Raw genomic sequence first — 22,466 nt, 5'->3', positions numbered from 1 at the left:
AGTAAATTTAAGTAATTGAACAACTATTTGAAATAGTGAACAGATAAACAACTAATTAAGTAAAGAAATAAGTAAATAAGTAATTAAACAAGTAAATATAATTAAGTTAAGAAATATATAAACAACTAATTAAATAAATAAACAAATAATTGAAGAACTAAATAAATAATTTAATATCTAATTAAATAATACATACATAACTGAATAATTAAATAAGTAGATAAACAAATAAATGATTAAATAAGGAAATAAATAAATAAACAGATAATTGAATAAGTAATTATATATGTAAATAAACAAACAAATAAGTAAATAGCTAACTGAATAACTACATAAATAAATCATTACATAACCAAGTAAATAAATAAATATGTACGGTAAATAATTAATTAAGTAAGTATTTAAATACATAATTAATAAGTAAATAATTAACTAAGAAAACAAACAACAGATAAAGAAAATGAATTGTGATGGACGTAGCAGCGGAAGGGTAAGTAGGTGTCTAGATAATGAGAAGGATGCGCCTTTGAGTTAATGGATCAGTGGGTGAGTAGATGGGTGCACTAATAATTTAATGCCAAAGGCAAAAATCTCTTCCAAGTAGATACAGCACTCTGACATAACCTATAACGAAATCCTGGCCTAGTTCTACGAACTAAAATAAACCAACAATAAAAGACAACTTAACTTATAAAAATAAAGAAGTAAGATCACTACTAAACATACAAAACAATACGCTCAAAAAGATAGTTCCATTATACTCATGTATGCATGATTTGGATGGATGGATGGATGGATGGATGGATGGATGGATGGATGGATGGATGGATGCGATGTGTGAGCTGGAGTGAAAACGTGGATGATTGAGTCGGATGGGGTGGAAGGGGTTACTAGCTACATGGGTGAATACACAGACGAATTGATGGAAGGTTTAATGAACTTACGGATAGATAAGTTGGCGTGAATGATGAATGGTTGAGTAAATGAAGTGCAGTACTGAGTGGATGAACTGGTAGGCGAGCGTGATGGACGATTGAATAGATGTGTGGGTAGATGTGTGATGGTCAGTGTGAGTTATGACGGAGTGTCTTGATGTGTAGAGTGGGTGAGTAAGTGTGTGGATGATTGAGTTTTTGGGTGGATGTAAATGCATCGGTTGTTAGATGAATGTGCAGCAGTGTAGATGGTAAGTTAGTATGTTTACAGGTGTGCAAGAATGTACAATTGTTGGGTGTAGGGTAGGTTTGGATGACTGAGTTTGAGTGGGTGTTTCAATGGGTGTGAATGGTTGGGTGTTGGACGAATGTGAATGGATCGGTGAGTGGATGAGTGTGTAGGACTGTAGTATGTTGGAGGGTTGCGTAAAACTGTGGATGATTGGTTGTAGGGTAGGTTTGGATGACTGGATTTGAGGGGGTATTTGGATGGGTGTGAATGGTTAGGTGTTGGACGAATGTGAATGGATCGATGGGTAGATGGATGTAGAGGAGTGTATCTTGTAGTATGTTGGAGGGGTGTGTAAAAGTGTGGATGATTGGGTGTTTGCTGAGTCTGTGGATAGATGTGTACAGATGTGGATGGATGTGTAAAAATGTGAATAGTTGTTTGTTGGAAGGATGTGCGGATGGTTGAGTGTTGAATGGTTGTGTGGATCAGTATGAATGTTTGGGTGGGTGAGAATGGGTAAGATGGGTGTGTGAATTGTTATGTGTTGGGTAGATGTGAATGGGTAGGATGGGTGTGTGAATTGTTATGTTTGGGTGGATGTGAATGGGTAGGATGGGTGTGTGAATTGTTATGTGTTGGGTGGATGTGAATGGGTAGGATGGGTGTGTGAATTGTTATGTGTTGGGTGGATGTGAATGGGTAGAATGGGTGTGTGAATTGTTATGTGTTGGGTGGATGTGAATGGGTAGGATGGGTGTGTGAATTGTTATGTGTTGGGTGGATGTGAATGGGTAGGATGGGTGTGTGAATTGTTATGTTTGGGTGGATGTGAATGGGTAGGATGGGTGTGTGAATTGTTATGTGTTGGGTGGATGTGAATGGGTAGGATGGGTGTGTGAATTGTTATGTTTGGGTGGATGTGAATGGGTAGGATGGGTGTGTGAATTGTTATGTGTTGGGTGGATGTGAATGGGTAGGATGGGTGTGTGAAATGTCATGTGTTGGGTGGATGTGAATGGGTAGGATGGGTGTGTGAATTGTTATGTTTGGGTGGATGTGAATGGGTAGAATGGGTGTGTGAATTGTTATGTGTTGGGTGGATGTGAATGGGTAGGATGGGTGTGTGAATTGTTATGTGTTGGGTGGATGTGAATGGGTAGGATGGGTGTGTGAATTGTTATGTGTTGGGTGGATGTGAATGGGTAGGATGGGTGTGTGAATTGTTATGTTTGGGTGGATGTGAATAGGTAGGATGGGTGTGTGAATTGTTATGTTTGGGTGGATGTGAATGGGTAGGATGGGTGTGTCAATTGTTATGTTTGGGTGGTGTGTGAATTGTTATGTTTGGGTGGTGTGTGAATTGTTATGTTTGGGTGGATGTGAATGGGTAGGATGGGTGTGTGAATTGTTATGTTTGGGTGGATGTGAATGGGTAGGATGGGTGTGTGAATAGTTATGTTTGGGAGGATGTGAATGGGTAGGATGGGTGTGTGAATTGTTATGTGTTGGGTGGATGTGAATGGGTAGGATGGGTGTGTGAATTGTTATGTGTTGGGTGGATGTGAATGGGTAGGATGGGTGTGTGAATTGTTATGTGTTGGGTGGATGTGAATGGGTAGGATGGGTGTGTGAATTGTTATGTTTGGGTGGATGTGAATGGGTAGGATGGGTGTGTGAATTGTTATGTTTGGGTGGATGTGAATGGGTAGGATGGGTGTGTGAATTGTTGTGTTGGGTGGATGTGAATGGGTAGGATGGATGTGTGAATTGTTATGTTTGGGTGGATGTGAATGGGTAGGATGGGTGTGTGAATTGTTATGTTTGGGTGGATGTGAATGGGTAGGATGGGTGTGTGAATTGTTATGTGTTGGGTGGGTGTGAATGGGTAGGATGGGTGTGTGAATTGTTATGTGTTGGGTGGATGTGAAAGGGTAGGATGGGTGTGTGAATTATTATGTTTGGGTGGATGTGAATGGGTAGGATGGGTGTGTGAATTGTTATGTTTGGGAGGATGTGAATGGGTAGGATGGGTGTGTGAATTGTTATGTTTAGGTGGATGTGAATGGGTAGGATGGGTGTGTGAATTGTTATGTTTGGGTGGATGTGAATGGGTAGGATGGGTGTGTGAATTGTTATGTGTTGGGTGGATGTGAATGGGTAGGATTGGTGTGTCAATTGTTATGTGTTGGGTGGATGTGAATGGGTAGGATGGGTGTGTGAATTGTTATGTTTGGGTGGATGTGAATGGGTAGGATGGGTGTGTGAATTGTTATGTTTGGGAGGATGTGAATGGGTAGGATGGGTGTGTGAATTGTTATGTTTGGGTGGATGTGAATGGGTAGGATGGATGTGTGAATTGTTATGTTTGGGTGGTGTGTGAATTGTTATGTTTGGGTGGATGTGAATGGGTAGGATGGGTGTGTGAATTGTTATGTTTGGGTGGTGTGTGAATTGTTATGTTTGGGTGGTGTGTGAATTGTTATGTTTGGGTGGATGTGAATGGGTATGATGGGTGTGTGAATTGTTATGTTTGGGTGGATGTGAATCGGTAGGATGGGTGTGTGAATTGTTATGTTTGGGTGGATGTGAATGGGTAGGATGGGTGTGTGAATTGTTATGTTTGGGTGGTGTGTGAATTGTTATGTTTGGGTGGTGTGTGAATTGTTATGTTTGGGTGGTGTGTGAATTGTTATGTTTGGGTGGATGTGAATGGGTAGGATGGGTGTGTGAATTGTTATGTTTGGGTGGTGTGTGAATTGTTATGTTTGGGTGGTGTGTGAATTGTTATGTTAGGGTGGATGTGAATGTGTAGGATGGGTGTGTGAATTGTTATGTTTGGGTGGTGTGTGAATTGTTATGTTTGGGTGGATGTGAATGGGTAGGATGGGTGTGTGAATTGTTATGTTTGGGTGGATGTGAATGGGTAGGATTAGTGTGTGAATTGTTATGTGCTGGGTGGATGTGAATGGGTAGGATTGGTGTGTCAATTGTTATGTGTTGGGTGGATGTGAATGGGTAGGATGGGTGTGTGAATTGTTATGTTTGGGTGGATGTGAATGGGTAGGATGGATGTGTTAATTGTTATGTTTGGGTGGATGTGAATGGGTAGGATGGGTGTGTGAATTGTTATGTTTGGGTGGATGTGAATGGGGTAGGATGGGTCTGTGAATTGTTATGTTTGGGTGGATGTGAATGGGTAGGATGGGTGTGTCAATTGTTATGTTTGGGTGGTGTGTGAATTGTTATGTTTGGGTGGTGTGTGAATTGTTATGTTTGGGTGGATGTGAATGGGTAGGATGGGTGTGTGAATTGTTATGTTTGGGTGGATGTGAATGGGTAGGATGGGTGTGTGAATAGTTATGTTTGGGAGGATGTGAATGGGTAGGATGGGTGTGTGAATTGTTATGTTTGGGTGGATGTGAATGGGTAGGATGTGTGTTTTTAATTGTTATGTTTGGGTGGTGTGTGAATTGTTATGTTTGGGTGGATGTGAATGGGTAGGATGGGTGTGTGAATTGTTATGTTTGGGTGGATGTGAATGGGTAGGATTGGTGTGTGAATTGTTATGTTTGGGTGGATGTGAATGGGTAGGATGGGTGTGTGAATTGTTATGTGTTGGGTGGATGTGAATGGGTAGGATGGGTGTGTGAATTGTTATGTGTTGGGTGGGTGTGAATGTTTTGGTTAGTGTGACTGGATAAGTGTGTAAACAGAGGTGTACTGTTTCCACGGGTAGTTAGCGTTGGCATGGAGGACTCACCTTCAGCAGGAAGGAGTTCATCCATTTGGTGAAGGTTTTCTTCTGGATGGCCAGCCGCTCCTCCTGCAGCGCCCGGATGCGGCCCTGCTCGAACTTGAGCACATCTTCTCTCTGCGTCATGCCTGCGGTGGCACTGAGATGCTCATACTGCGACACACCTGCAAGCACACCACGAACACATGAGATCGGAGACGTAACAGTCTTCAAGTATTTGAGTGTTCAAGGAACCTAAATGAAGATCGCCTTACTAAAACTACACTTGGACATGCATCATGAAAATAAATAAGAGTTTGGGGAGTAAAAAGGCCTTTGGCGGACGATATACAGTAAACTGACGTTATAACGAACGCCAGTTTAACGAAATACTCAATATTACGAAATTATTTTCTACTCCCTCCCTTTTTTCGATATAATTTAATGTTGAAGTACGGTATTTCAATTCAACGAATTTCATTCTTTTTACGAAAAAATCCGCATAACGAAATAAAAATGTCACTTCCTCGCCAAAAAATTTACTTATTTAGCATTAAATATTTGAAATATAGAATACAATTCGTTAGCAAGTAGAGAAAAATAAAATATAATAATATTGCAGGTTACACTATACCTTTTCCAGTTGTATTTCAGAAAATATCCATTTAATTTCAGAAATTATCAATTGCATTTCAGATTAGACAATTCAATTTCAGATAGTATCGATTGTATTTCAGAAAACATCAATTGTATTCCAGATTTGTCAATTTAATTTCAGATAGTATCAATTGTATTTCAGATTAGTCAATTAGACTAATTTGAAATACAATTGATGCTATCTGAAATTGAATTCACAAATCTGAAATACAATTGATACTATCTGATATTGAATTGACAAATCTGAAATACATTTGATACTATCTGAAATACAATTGACTAATCTGAAATACAATTGATACTATCTGAAATTTAATTGACAAATCTGAAATACAATTGATACTATCTGAAATTGAATTGACAAATCTCAAATGCAATTGATACTATCTGAAATTGAATTGACAAATCTGAAATACAATTGATACTATCTGAAATTGAATTGACAAATCTGAAATACAATTGATACTATCTGAAATTGAATTGACAAATCTGAAATACAATTGATACTATCTGAAATTTAATTGACAAATCTGAAATACAATTGATACTATCTGAAATTGAATTGACAAATCTGAAATACAATTGATACTATCTGAAATTGAATTGACAAATCTGAAATACAATTGATACTATCTGAAATTGAATTGACAAATCTGAAATACAATTGATACTATCTGAAATTGAATTGACAAATCTGAAATACAATTGATACTATCTGAAATTGAATTGACAAATCTGAAATACAATTGATACTATCTGAAATTGAATTGACAAATCTGAAATACAATTGGTACTATCTGAAATTGAATTGACAAATCTCAAATGCAATTGATACTATCTGAAATTGAGTTGACAAATCTGAAATACAATTGATGTTATCTGAAATTGAATTGACAAATCTGAAATACAATTGATGTTATCAGAAATTGAATTGACAAATCTGAAACACAATTGATACTATCTGAAATTGAACTGACAAATCTGAAATACAATTGATACTATCTGAAATTGAATTGACAAATCTGAAATACAATTGATACTATCTGAAATTGAATTGACAAATCTGAAATACAATTGATACTATCTGAAATTGAATTGACAAATCTGAAATACAATTGATACTATCTGAAATTGAATTGACAAATCTGAAATACAATTGGTACTATCTGAAATTGAATTGACAAATCTCAAATGCAATTGATACTATCTGAAATTGAGTTGACAAATCTGAAATACAATTGATGTTATCTGAAATTGAATTGACAAATCTGAAATACAATTGATGTTATCTGAAACTGAATTGACAAATCTGAAATACAATTGATGTTATCAGAAATTGAATTGACAAATCTGAAACACAATTGATACTATCTGAAATTGAACTGACAAATCTGAAATACAATTGATACTATCTGAAATTGAATTGACAAATCTCAAATGCAATTGATACTATCTGAAACTGAATTCACAAATCTGAAATACAATTGATGCTATCTGAAACTGAATTCACAAATCTGAAACACAATTGATACTATCTGAAATTGAAATGACAAATCTGAAATACAATTAATTTCTGAAATTAAATTGACTAATCTGAAATACATTTGATAATTTCTGAAATTAAATTGATATTTTCTGAAATACAACTGGAAAAGGTGTAGATTGGATCTTAATTTAACTTATGGTACTTTGCTGTAGTCCTAAAATATTTCCGTGTTTAAGGAATCTAAACCGAGATCGCCATACCAAATTTCTGATATTACGTGCAATATGATTTCGAATGCCAGACGCAAAAACCCAACCTGTTACATTCCTTCTTCCCTTCTGTCTTGTGATCACTGAATTTGTGCTGTTTCACTGTGCTGACACTTCGCATTCGAAATATAATCCCAATTATATAAGTACGATAACAGATAAAGCGGATTATAACGTGTGTCCCACAAGTTCTCCGCACTAATAAAGTTGAAAATTCGGCACTGCCAAGCGAAGAGTGTTCCAAACGACATCACCTTATCTCTTGACGAACGGTCAATCACTCATCAAGGCTGGAATTCGAGATTGGCACAGTTGCCAAACATTACGAAATCAAACGTGTGATGCTTTATCTATCCACTCGAGATCTAGAATGAGGAACAACAGTCTCTGGATTGATATCCTGCTTGGCTGAACAATTTGGCGCCTTTCAACGCAATTGGCTAATGTTTTAATCCACTTGGCATAATGAATACTTCCTGAAGGTCAAACCAGATTTTTAGGTTACAAAGTAAATCAGCAGGCGTGAAACACGTTTGATTTGCATACCTAAACAGTGAAATAGGAGTAAAAACAACAAAAATTAATCGTCATATGCTCCCTTCACAAGGGTTTCTCTAAAGCCTTCATTCCACGCTGCTACAGGTTTTTCATCGTGTATTAGCATCAATTTAATCCCATTTAAAATCAATAAAAACAGAAATAAAATTAAACAATGTTGTGGTAGCGCCCGTGCTATTATAATGCGCTTCAGTTTTGGATCCTGGCAAGAGAAATAGAACAATTGAAAGAATAGGGACTACATAGGAAGCTCTTATGAAAATTTTAGAAAACACTTCTACATCAGAACTTTGAAGACGCCATGAAAAAAGTAAATGTTATGAAAATAACGAACAAAAAAACTGACAATAGATTTGAGAGAATCGATATGATGGCGTGTAACGTATATAAAGGAATTAGGGTGAATATATAAGTTAGAAGTGTGTGTAATAAACGAATGAAATAAGCTATGAATAAGAGTGAATCCAATAATAATAATAATAATAATAATAATAATAATAATAATAATAATAATAATACTAATAATAATAATAATAATTTTATTTTTGCCTTGCCCGATCTGGTACTGTTTGCTTACTCATTTATTTACCCTGCCTGCCTGCCTGCTTGCTACAGTTATGCGTTTTTAAATAAATCAGAAGAATTTACTGCACTGGTTAACAGCCATTTTGCATCTGGTGTGTGATATAACAATTCATATTAATGTTTGGTCACAGTCTAGTATATAGTCACGAAGCTCAATACGTAGATAGTTGCTAACCACTAGGATCGCTACTATCGTCTCATTACAGACACTGCGAAATATTACCGGCACAGTCGATTGTTTCTAGTACCCTCATAAACTCAAGCTTCGTGACTGTATATACTAGACTGTGGTTTTGTTGTAGAATCCGAAACGGCCTTCGGAATTGCTGTATCACGTAAGGATTTTGAGGTATTTTAGATTTTATAAGGATTTTAAAATTGTTTATATTGTTAATGTCATTTTTTCAGGAATAGTGTATAATAAATAAGAATTATGATGGATAAACTCTGTATTTAGATGTATTATACGGTGGAAGAAGTTTTCAGAAGAGTCACTCAATGGCAGAGGTATTTAGTTGTGCGAAAAGTGTACTCGCTTTGTCTGATAGAAGAGACTCAGCTAATTTCGTCAGCCCTGTAGTCTAGTGCGTGCTGAAACGTGATTTTGTTGGTTTATAAGTTTTTTTATGTTGTCAAGAAAACTTTAGTGGAATTCAAAGTTGTATTTATGTTATGCTTGAATTTAAAATGGTTCATATTTACCAATATCGTATTACTGTATTCCTGTGTTTGTGTTAGTGCTGTGTATCTAGAAAATGTGACGTAATAGAAACAAACTGATTTTCCCACTGAATTCAGCACCCGAAAATTAGGTAAATCCACCCATTTTACACCAGTTACAAGAAAAAAGTTTTAATTTGTCGACTAGAGAATTACTGTTGAATGTAATGTATAGTTAAAGATAATCCTCTTGATAATACAATTTTAATTTTGAGTGGTTTTTTAGCACATATGCATATTATATGCACCAGTAATTTTTTTTATGGATTTTAGGATTAAAAACTGGGATGCGTATTATATTCGTATAAATACGGTGCTTACCTTGCTGCCAGCTATCATGAGCAATTTTATTTTTATTAATTAATTATCAACCGCTTTTTTTATTAAAACGTGTTCTTGAAACTCTGACTTAATAACGATGTTCATATGCTCTAAATTCCTTTCGCGAGATCAAATTATCTTTTTTCTTTTTTTTTTTCTGGAAAGCATCATACCAATCTGATAGCTGAGATCTTCGTTAATTCCCCCCTTGGAAAATACACATGGGCGGCCTTGACAGCACATTTGGATATTTATACAAATATAAAATCTCTCTTTTTTGTTACGATTTTCTATTCTTGGCTAATGGTGTTTATAGCAGCAGATAACAATGCGATACCTCCGCGATGCGATGTTCGTTTTTCTCGCGTTGCGGGAGGCTGACTGCATTTGTTTTTCAAACCGAGACTTCCGCTCTGCTGAAGGCTGCATCTGTTCCGTGCTTCCTGCAGGCACGCCCGACGGTGGATGCATCTCACACTTCGAGGTCAAGGTTCGGCGCCTCAATCCAGAATAAAACAAATGACAACGCGCGAAATCGCGTGTCTATTATTTCCTAGCACTGGAGGTGCGTTCTGAAACGAACCAATTTTCAGGAGCCATGTGACGTCTCAGAAAATTAATAGAAATTGTGAATAATGCTATCAATATAAACTGCAACACACTTTGCCATTACAGCACAATTTACGATGCAATCAAAAAGTGACAGAGGATTTATCGAATGCCTATAACTGCCTGAAACATTATGCTGTTCGTGATTGTTATCGTGAGCATGGTTGGAATTGCAAGGATGTTTGGGATTTGAAATAGAAGTTTGATATTTCTTTTCATTTGTCTTCATACTCCCCACATTTAAATTTAACAAGGCGGGGCCTTCTCGTTAACTACTTCATAGTCGCTTCCTCATTCCATGCGGCCTAGTCTGCAGACAACAATGCAATTCATAGATGAAACGATTCACACATCAATATGACGCCAATGAATTGCTTGAAGTTGTAATGAATAATAATAATAATAATAATAATAATAATAATAATAATAATAATAGTAGTAATAATAATAATAATAATAATAATAAATTATATGCCATTACAGAGAATTGGGTTCATTTGTAAATTCATGCCATTTAAGTACTTTAGAATAAAATTAGACTGTGTTAAATTAACTATTCCTGTCCTCATACTCTCCACATTTATTAACCCATTTATGTATGAATAATAATTTATCAAATTAAAATTACGCTTAATATTTCGTTAAGCTTTCACATCATAAAAAAACGTTTCAAGTGAATCTTTTCCAAGTCCATCTGATACCGAGATCACAGATCTACAGCAACTGTTTTAACACGGTCCCGTTGTATAAAGATATAAATCACTGAAATAAAGAAGAAGCAAAATACGTTATTCATTTATTAATACGTCATCGCTATTACAGAAATTTCCCGGATGGCTGGGCGATTTCTTTCAGGAAATGCTGCGAAGTAAGTAAAAGTATATAAGGAGAAATGGGTCATCACAACACTTATTTTAGCATTTGGTAATTCAAATCAAATACTCTTAAAAATGAAATAATAACCATATCTAGACAGCTGAATAAAGATTTTCATTTCGAGCTACAAAAGACTGCCAATTGCTGCCCAAGTTCCAGTGATAAAAGTTCTCATGATCACAAAATCCTACAGTAAGCCTACACTACAGAAGAAAAAAAACGTGATCAAAGGACGCCAGAACACGTGTTGCAGTAGAGTTCTGGAAAATTATTTACGATCCTTTGATGTAACGTTTTCAAACTCGGGCTGTGTTTTGATTCGTCAGTCCCGCGTATCGTGTATTCCTTGAAAAGCATCACACACCCCCACGTCACTTCGTGTGGACGGATTCTTCGAAGACACACATTTCACCGCAGAACATCCGTCTTCGAAATACGCAGTAAAAGCACGATCACGTTACCACACTATTTACACATCAACGTCAACTGGAAAACAAATGCACTATCGATGTTCATATTTCAATTGAATTATGCTACAGCACCACATGAATGCGTCTGCAATTTCCGGTAACTGTTTAATAATTTTGTATTTCATCGTTACTAAACCAGAATTTTCTTTAAGTTTGGCACAACTGTAACACCTGTAGTCTGTACGAATGGAATCCTAACCGCTTGCAAAGAATCTTGCCTTAAAATCAGTGTACTATTTACGGATTGTAGGCCCACTGGGTGGATCTGCACCAAACCTTGTTCGGTAATGCCGTTACACATTAATAACTGAATGGTTCACATCAAAATCAAGCTTTTCTGTCCTCTATAGCAGCCATTTCGCCTCAACAATGAACAAATTTGTGTATATGCGCTATTATGAGGCAGTGTTACCAACTAAGAAAACAATGTTGCCACAACTAAACTTTTTGAGTTTCTCTTTCCATTGGTGCTATTTTCATGCACCTCAGATTCATAGAACGTAAATTACATTTGTTCGAAACCGGAAAGGTCTTTTGTAGCAGCCTGTATATTCCGCCTATGATAATAACCGAGTATATTAAGTGAAAATGAAGTTGCAAGAAGTCTTTGAAAAGGACAAGGAAGATGCAGCGTCAGATGTTTCAGCGAAGACTCAAACTAACATGAATGAGAAATCCAAATCTATTTTGTCACGATTCAGAAAACGTACAAAGCTCTTCAAGCAGGTAGAACTAATATTAATAAACAAATAGCGTACATTTCTTATTGAAAATTTGGAGTAATATAATAGTGCCAACTGTGGAACGTAAAATATTTGACGAGTAATAAAAATGTGCTACTTTCTTAGATTTCTACTTAATTTAAACAAAACTTACCTATAGGTGCGTACAGTATTTTGAAATAATATTCGCAGCTTTTACTACATTTACCGGTACGTTTCATATTCTGGTCTCAGTTCATAGAGTCTAATGACAGACTATAAAAATTACAAGGGACCTAAAATTTACTATGATCTAAATGTTTGCTATCTCACAGAGAACAGCAGTTAAATCAGAAGCAATTTCAACACGAAAGCTGTACGATGAAAAGGATTCTGACAGTCCTGCAACAGTTGGAAAGTAGTAAGATCAAGAAACCTGTGTAGAGATGAATTCCCCATGATACCCTAAGTACACACAAAATAATGGCATACCGTACATTGGGCTGCAAAAGAAATGCCGATACGAAATTATATCATTTTCCGAGGATTTTAACAAACATGGCGAGGTGGAAAGCTATTGTCCTAAGATTACTTTTTTAAAAACATGTAAATACAATTTTTATAACATGTTCACATTATTATTTAATATGAATTGATTTCAAATTATTCAAATGTTTTTATTTTACAACATTAATAAGAACGCTACACGAAAATAGTGAAACTGCAGTTTATATGGTATTCCACAGCCTTCCTTATTATCCTTGGATACTGTCATTGTTACAATCAATATATACGGCCAATTACGTTTCATGTTGTATTATAACAGAAAATATATAATTGTATTAGTCTATAAATATAAACTTTTACTATAAATGTAGATACAGAACTGAAAATTGAATGTAATGCCTTCTGTGTACCTATTTCTATTGCTTCTTAAGCGAAGTCCTGATAATATTTCAAATCGATAACGACTTCGACCCGGCATTTGTTTTGCAGCCCAGTGTAGGCCTACGTTATTTTGCAAAGAAATGCAACCTCGAAAGATGAAAAGCAGAGAACAAACGAATGCTGTTGCTAACAATCTCCGTAACAACCACAAAAACAAAACAAAACAATCACGCTCCTCGTCATAGGTTTGCAAAACTGTAGCATAAAACGCAAGCTGTTTACCAAGAGAATCTTCGTTAACAATCGCAGGAGCAAGCTGCAACCCGGCTGGCACACCTCACTCGTCGAACTGAAGCATGGCACTGAGCACAGAGTTTATCAATCAGGCAGTGTGTCCTGCACAGGAATGCGCCCACACCCTGGTTATCAGGAGCGGACGCTCCCTCTTCCGGATGCGTTGTCGCACCTCCCGAATTTCGCGGTCAACGACTCTGGGTTCAAAACCAGACAAGTCAGCTATAGGCGTGTTTTGTTTCTATTCTCCTGTCGCTCTTACTAAAAAGTTGAGGTAAATAAAAGAAGCAGGTACGAAACTCTTTGTAATCTGAAGTTTCCATGGTATAGTGAAATTTATTACTTGAATTTTAATTGCCAAGTATTGAACGCTCTCGAAAAATGAGGTAGGTGTCCCTGATATGGCCATGCTAAGGTTTGAGAATTTTTCTAGCCGCCATTTTGAAAAAAATGTAAACCACTTTTTTCTTACTCGTTCTCAGTCTAATGGACTTTCTTAAAACAATTTCCTTTCCCCATAAAAATATCTTTAATTGTCCAAAAAGTCCTAAATTCCAAAAGTCTACCTAATGGCTATATCAGGAACATGTGCACATGATATGGCCACCCTTGTTCCATGTACTACAAATCGTGATTGTTTTCAGTTTGATAGCGCAGTTGTACTAAAATTAAATAATTTTGGTGTAAAATGAATAAAAATGACACTTAATAATCTTTCTTATAATTCAAAAGTGCAGTCAAAACAAGTTTTTTCCATAAAAAAAATTAAGTTCTTTTTCTTAAAATACAAAATTTTTGCGTAATCCCAGCTATAAGGCATGTAAATTTGTCAGGTGAAAAAATAGAAGTGAAATGAACTTGATATAGCCATGGTGCATTTGATATGGCCATATCAGGAGCAGGTAAGCTTTCACGAAAATCGTTTGATTATGGACTCGTAAAAGGTACGCCATCAACTACAACACCAATCAACAGAACATTAAAAACTGAATGGAGTACGATGGTTTTCATGAAACAAGTCTTTGAAAAACATGCATAAAACAAAGGAGACTTACCAGAGAAAAATAAGAAGAGGTCACATGAAAACCGTAAAACAGGCAACTGCAGCTATATTGCTCAACCTGACTGGATGGAATACGATCAAGTGACATACCAGGATGCCCTTTCACTGGATACTGCTGCAATTTAGCGGATTTTTTGGTTAACTAACTCACAATCAGGAACATGGCCATAACAGGAGCACCCACCTTATAAGGTCAGTAAACAAATTAATACTGAAAATCTAATCCGAACTCGCCATTATAACCTGGCAATGATAAACGTCCGTAATTTACCTGAAACATCAGTTTCGTATAAAATCAAAATCAGGTTGGTGTCGCAATTTATGGTTTTCTATCAGAAACATCGCCAACCAAACCCTTTAACATGTGAGGAATAGAAAATTATACTGAACGAGCTTTATAAGTTCCCTGAGAAATACCCTGAAGTGACGACTGATCATATTACAGGACTTACTTACTTCCTGGTTCATTGCCGCCCTCACATAAGCCCGCCATCGGTCCCTATCCTGAGTAAGATTAATCCAGTCTCTATCATCATATCCCACCTCCCTTAAATCCATTTTAATATTATCTTCCCATCTACGTCTCGGCCTCCCCAAAGATCTTTTTCTCTCCGGCCTCCCAACTAACACTCTATATGCATTTCTGGATTCGCCCATACGTGCTACATGCCCTGCCCATCTCAAACGTCTGGATTTAATGTTCCTAATTATGTCAGGTGAAGAATACAATGCGTGCCGTTCTGTGTTGTGTAACTTTCTCCATTCTCCTGTCACTTCATCCCTCTTAGCCCCAAATATTTACCTAAGCACCTTATTCTCAAACACTCTTAACCTATGTTCCTCTCTCAAAGTGACAGTCCAAGTTTCACAACCATAAAGAACAACCGGTAATATAAATGTTTTATAAATTCTAACTTTCAGATTTTTCGACAGCAGACTGGACGACAAAAGCTCCTCAACAGAATGACAGGCATTTCCCATATTTATTCTGTGTTTAATTTCCTCCCGAATATAACTTATATTTGTTACTGTTGCTCCAAGATATTTGAACTTGTCCACCTCTTCAAAGGATAAATTTCCAATTTTTATATTTCCATTTCGTACAATATTCTCGTCACGAGACATAATCATATACTTCGTCTTTTCGGGATTTACTTCCAAACCTATCTCTTTACTTGCTTCCAGTAAAATTTCCGTGTTTTCCCTAATCGTTTGTGGATTTTCTCCTAACATATTCACGTCATCCGCATAGACAAGCAGCTGATGTAACCCGTTCAATTCCAAACCCTCTCTGTTATCCTGGACTTTCGTAATGGCATACTCCAGAGCAAAGTTAAAAAGTAAAGGTGATAGTGCATCTCCTTGCTTTAGCCCGCAGTGTATTGGAAAACCATCAGATAGAAACTGACCTATACGGACTCTGCTGTACGTTTCACTGAGACACATTTTAATTAATCGAACTAGTTTCTTGGGAATACCAAATTCAATAAGAATATCATATAAATTTTCTCTCTTAACCGAGCCATATGCCTTTTTTAAATCTATGAATAACTGATGCACTGTACCCTTACACTCCCATTTTTTCTCCATTATCTGTCGAATACAAAATATCTGGTCAATAGTTGATCTATTACGCCTAAAACCACACTGGTGATCTCCAATAATTTCATCTACATATGGAGTTAATCTTCTCAAGAGAATATTGGACAAAATTTTGTACGACGCCAACAGGAATTATACAATGAATTTACTGACGTTACAGTTTTTAGGCTCGAAAAGAGTTCCAATAAACAGAAAAAGTAAACACATCGAGAAAACAGAAAGCGACACCATGCGGAGGAATACATTAGATATCACGTGCTTTTGATTCTCTCCGCTTTTAGTAAGAGAAGCAGAAGTAAGCCTGTAGTTATTGTTTTTTTGTTTGCTCAATACAGAATCATAAAATAATTACCTATTCGAATTCAAGATTACCATAATATCAGAAGGCGAGAAGAGAGAGTCAATTTATTCAAAGTAATTGAAAACCTCGCGTGATATTTAATAAGATTATTTAGCGAATAGAATAATAATTGAAGAGTCCACTGCAAGAATGATGGATGTCACTTTCTTGTCGAAAATGAACCAAGACTGTCAATGCATAGCTTAAGACATATAGAATGTACATACAGAGTTATATGGCATTAACACTGATAGTCATTGTCCAGTAATGATCGGAAAATCACAGTTAAGCTTTGAGCGCTAAGCATTTCAAACTTTCAATTGCTTCTCCTGCAAAATGTATTTCAAAAGACACCCATCATTCTTGCAGAGGACTCTTCAATTAATATACAATTAATCAAAAGAATATAACACGCCATATGATTAAATGGCATAGGCTAATATTTTACTAATATACTTATTTCTTCACAATTGCACTACCAGAGAGAGGTACGATTTATTTATATATTTAGCTCATAGTGGAGTCATACGTATCGTAAATAAAAATAAATTGAGGGGCGACGCCAATAAGGGTGGAAAAATAGAAAGTGTGTTTTCTTAAGATTGAGAACCAGTAGCTAACAGGTTAGGTTAGGTCAGTTCAGGCTTTTGGTATGCTCTTTACAATATATAAGTGGATACATAGAAAGCGACTTTTCGTAAGGTCGAAGATCAGTAACAGGTTAGGTTTGGTTTCATCAGATTTTAAATACACCACTAATGCCACCTATGAGCTATTTCTTATTACCTCAGCCATGTTCACTAGACGTCACTTATCCACACAAAACCTCCACTCTTCCACGCTATCCCGTAGTGTTCTTTGGTGGGAGAGGGGTCAACTGTTATCCGCCTTCCTTTGGTAGCGTAATTGTGAAAAATTACCCTAACTTGATATATTGCAATACTCGGCATGACATTGTTATCCTACAATATGAAATTCATGGATAAAATCTGACAAAGGCTGTAGAATTCTGCAGTGTTTGGGAAAAGTGACACAAGTCAGTTTCCAAAAACCTTTTCTGATAATTTATTGACAACTTACGGAACATCTGCTCGCTTGGAAAAAAATAGGGGAGAGTCGGGTAGTATCGGACATCGGGTAGTATCGGACAGTGCGTTTTTTTCATCTACCACCATATGGTAGTACCTGAATGACATGGTTAGGTTTCTCTATGCGACATCACAGAAACGTAACCATGTCAATCAGGTACTATCATCGTGTGGTAGATGAAAGAAACTCACTGTCCGATATTACCCGATGTCCGATACTACCCGACTCTCCCCTACATAAGTACGATGAAAAGAAGTCTATTTACAACCCATGTATTCCTCACTTCAGTGAGAGATACAAAATGAATATTAATACATGGGAAGTGAAAGGACTTCTTTTTGGCGCCAGGGGAACTTCATTTAAGTTAACCAAAACCATTCTCCTTTCTCTTAAATTTTCTAATGAGGACATTAACAAAATTTGTCTAATGGTACTGAGAGATTCATTGTCCATTTTACACAATCACTTGTATAATACTATGTAATTTTTTTTACTTCATTTCATTACTCTTCAATGTATTTTCATCTCATGTTTCTCCGAAATCAAATTGTACTTTATTTTTAAATTTATCATTTTTCCGTATTCTCTCCGCAATCATATTGTATTTTTCATTTAACCCGGGTAGCTCAGTTGGTAGAGCAGCTGGCTACGGACTGGAAGGTCCGGGGTTCGATCCCAGGTGGTGACAGGATTTTTTCTCGTTACCAAACTTTCAGAACGGCCCTGAGGTTTACTCAGCCTCCTATAAAATTGAGTACCGGGTCTTTCCCGGGGGTAAAAGGCGGTCAGAGCGTGGTGCCGACCACACCACCTTATTCTAGTGCCGAGGTCATGGAAAGCAAGGGGCTCTACCTCCATGCCCCCCAAGTGCCTTCATGGCATGTTACGGGGATACCTTTACCTTTTTACCTTTTTTACCTCTGCTTTGTATTCTGGATCCTAGTCAGTCGTAGATTTCGGCCATATGTCCCAAATTGTGGAATTTGTGTCCCATTACAATAATTCATACAGAAAAAAATCAAATCGATATAAACCAGTATAAGTTGTCAATAAATTATCAAAAAAGGTTTGTGGAAACTGACTTATGCCACTTTTCCCAAGCACTGTAGAATTTACGATTACTAAAACATCAACATTAGACAAATTGAGGTTATGGTATAACATTCTATTCTGAAACGGGTACCGTTTTTATTACGCCTACTTATAGTCCTTGAACTCCATAATTTCTTACATCACATAATTCTGAATATTGAATACAAACCTCTTGATTATTTCTTGGTGTTTTTAGTTGGTTATTTAACGACGCTGTATCAACTACGAGGTTATTTAGCGTCGATGAGATTGGTGATAGCGAGATGGTATTTGGCGAGATGAGGCCAAGGATTCGCCATAGATTGCCTGGCATTCACCTTACGGTTGGGGAAAACCTCGGAAAAAAACCCAACCAGGTAATCAGCCCAAGCGGGGATCGAATCCGCGCCCGAGCGCAACTTCAGACCGGCAGACAAGCGCCTTATGGGGTTAGGTACAGCTTACAGCAGTAAAATTTTGGAAATTTTCAACATTTTTCCCTCCATTACTGTATCTTTACAATAATGAAAATTAGTAAGTGTCAAACATCGCCCTTCTGCTACATGAAAAAATTATTTTTACGATTTAAAAAAGATATTTACATTTTTTTCCTTCAAAATTCAGTTCACTGTGCAGTGACGAAAGCGTTTTCCACATAACTCAAAAACTATCCAACATTCTGTGATGAAATTTTTTGTGTGTATTTATGCATGTCATATCTACAATATGATGCAAGATCACTTCTCTACCTTTCATAGATTGTCGGATAAAAAATAAATTCATTTAAAAATGGTCGAATATCAGTATTTTCTTCTAACACAAAATAAAAAAAATATATATATATATTATTTATTAAGGAATGTAGTTGAAAGAGCATGATATTGTAAACATGAGTTTCTGCAATAAAATAAAAGAGAGAGAACATGAAAAAGTTAACAAGTTTATGAGTTATGAGGGAAACGCTTCATCACTGCACAGTGAACTATCACCATTATGAATTTTGAAAAAAAATATATATATAAATAATTTTTTTAAATCGTAAAAATATTGTTTTCATATAGCAGAAGGACAGAGTTTTACACATACCAATTTTCATTACTGTATAAGATACAGTAATGGAGGAAAAAAATGTTGAATATTTCCAAAAATTTTACTGCTGTAAGCTGTACCTAACCTCTTAACCGACTGAGCCAAGCCCGTGACCTTTCTTGGTGTTAATAGCGATGTAAAGCTATACTATGTTTGCTGTGACTACAGATGTGAGGTGCGGTAATGAAGTATGAAAGATGTAACAGGAGCTGTCTGGAATCGAACTTCTCTCTCTAATTTCCGTAAAAACGTTACGTACGCGATAGTCGTGCGGGTCCTCTAACTCTACGGCGGTTATCTTGCCACAAACTGCAATGCAGAGAGAACAAGAGAGAAACGAAAACGGTCTACGTTATTGTTTTGTTTTATAACTGGAAAGCTGAATTATCAAGAGATCTACGAGACCGTTTAGAGAAAAGTATGGCTGACTCGTAATGTACAAAACAAATAAAATACGAGGTCTACATTGTGAGAAACAATATAGCAAATCGATTTCTGAAGATATTTTGTAACAAAAATCCAAGAGACAGATAATTAATTTTGTCAGAACAATAAAGGGATGTACATTGGCGTTCACTAGAAATCTCGTTAAGTATTATTTGTATCATTTCACAGGTAGGCCACTTTCGTGAATAAATAAACAAAATAACCGAACGTATTGTGAAACCAATATTGAACATTTGACACTGTTCAACTAGTTGACATTCGCTGATGTTTATTTCCTACTCAAATTCCTAGTTAAGTAACATTATTCAAAGCGGAAATATTTTTATGCTCGACCATGCCGAAATGTAGTAATTATACACCTGGTAGCAGTCCTTTAATGCACCTCATTAAAGTACACCTACTCATTAAAGTTCAGGTTTTCGATTATTCTCGGATATGCAATCGAAAGACAACGAGGGAAACGTCACGGAGGCTGGAAATTCAATACTGTCGCAGAAGGTTATGTTCTGTTACTATAATAATTAGCTTTAATTGTAAATAATATTCAAATAAATTCAATTTGTCATCTCGTTTTTCAATTCAAAATCAATTTCCAGGTTATATCAAAATTAGTTCATGTTATTCTCTAGGTTATATCAAGGTCAATGACATTACTGTTCCTCGGAAAAAATCAATACTTTCGCGTCTGCGCACATCTCACAATTTACGAGCTATGCACAAGGTCACTTCCGCTCTTGGGTCAGATACGAACAACATGAATACTTCTGAATAATTTCAAGTTAGAAATATGGTCGAGCATAAAAATTCGTATGAAACTTGCCTATAATGGTAATTAAGACGCTCGTATGAAAATTACTATCATTATAGGCTCGTTGCATAATGTACTAATATTTTAGTGAGTCTTATTTATTTCGCTCGTGTGATCTTAATTGGTTAAATAAAAATTTGGAAAGTAACGTTTTATCTGTTATTGATATTACTTATTACTATGATGTAGGCCAACCGAAGTATATATTATATTTTCGTGCAGGAATTCTGCGTTACCATGTGACGAAGGATGGGTAGAACGGAGAAAAATTTTCTCCGCCACCGGGACTCGAACCTCGGTTTTCAGCTCCACGTGCTGACGCTTTATCCACTAAGCCACGCCGGATTCTAGTTCCGATGCCGGATTGAATCGTTTTCAGTTTAAGTTCTACCTCTCAGTTTCCCTTTGAAGACTGATAAAAGAGAAGATAAACTAATGAAGAAAATAAACACTGAAATGAAGCAATAAAAGATGGAAAGAAATCGAAAATATGTATATAATCAGGCATGGAAGTATAATTTCATTGGGCGTGACATCTGTTGTCAATAATAGAACAAACATGGCGGTCTATTCTCAACTAGTTCCAATCTCGGACACTTGAAGACGCCACACTCGAAATTTATTAAACAGCTTTCCTTCCTGCATGACGTTTGAATAGATATCAGGTTGGATTATTTATCTATAGCGACAAATTAATAAATGTCACACTGATAGTAGGCGTACGGAGTCTTATCTTGGAGAGATACAAAGGTATTCGTGCACTACATACACATATACATACATTACAGGCAAGAGACGATAGTATACATCGCACAAATATGAATCATTTTTATGAAGAATTCTTGATTTTAAGAAAATTTCATCTGCAGCTTCTAGGGTGCGTCCCGTACACAAATGACTTTCAAGAAGTGAGTTTCTACATCATATCATTTCCTTTATATCTAAGTACAAAAATATGCACAGAGCTCTGAACTGAAAGCCAGTCAAAAACATGGCGGAGCTTCGATTACACAAGAATGTTTTCTGAAAAGGACTAAATCAACATCAAATTCAACCGAACGACACCCAAGGAACGGCTGAAATCTCGATTCGCACGTCATTTTGACCAACGGTCACTTCTACAGGCAAATATATTAGAAGACCTTCAATTTAATGCATACAATCGAGAGACTACAGAAATTGTAACCGAATGTTATTGCCACTGGTGGCAAAAATCGGAACTACATTTCCAGTTACACAGCCTGATCGGTATTACGAGTATCCATTAATTCAAAAATCTTATTTTGTATATTACTCCTAAAGGCAGAGAGCGTACAGTAACCTCACTAGAGGTTTTGATTTATCTAGAGAAAATCAAAACTCGAGTGGGATTTAATTGACTATTACACGATTAGAAGAAAGTATATAAAGATTAGAAGAAATAAAGTACTCTAATACAATAAATTATTAATTGACTTAAGAAAATACTAAATAACCTTGAAAACGTATTATTGTACCATCTGATCATTACAAATATTCCGCTAGATGGCAGTAGTGTGTTATGATGTGTAGGGCTCTGAGTTCTGCAGTCACAACTGGCCTACGTCTATGTTCATGATACAACGGAGTGGGCTATGGAAATTC

General features: G+C 36.3%; 1 protein-coding gene across 7 annotated transcripts in view; it reads right to left on the bottom strand.

Moving 5' to 3' along the window:
* kst (spectrin beta chain, non-erythrocytic 5 kst) overlaps nucleotides 1-22,466 on the bottom strand; it is a 383,292-nt gene that overhangs the window by 187,169 nt on the left and 173,657 nt on the right. For 6 of the 7 annotated variants that reach the window (XM_069824777.1, XM_069824774.1, XM_069824771.1 and 3 more), the window contains exon 2: nucleotides 4,928-5,085. In XM_069824777.1, coding sequence (XP_069680878.1) covers nucleotides 4,928-5,047 — 120 coding nt within the window. In that variant the 5' untranslated portion in view covers nucleotides 5,048-5,085. Of the gene's footprint in view, nucleotides 1-4,927; nucleotides 5,086-13,322; nucleotides 13,415-22,466 lie in introns of those variants that run through there. The other variant, XM_069824778.1, reaches the window with a different exon arrangement.

This window comes from Periplaneta americana, chromosome 4 (genome assembly GCF_040183065.1).
Source record: "Periplaneta americana isolate PAMFEO1 chromosome 4, P.americana_PAMFEO1_priV1, whole genome shotgun sequence".
Classification (NCBI taxonomy): Eukaryota; Metazoa; Arthropoda; class Insecta; order Blattodea; family Blattidae; genus Periplaneta; species Periplaneta americana.
This window is presented reverse-complemented; position numbering and strand designations above follow the sequence as displayed.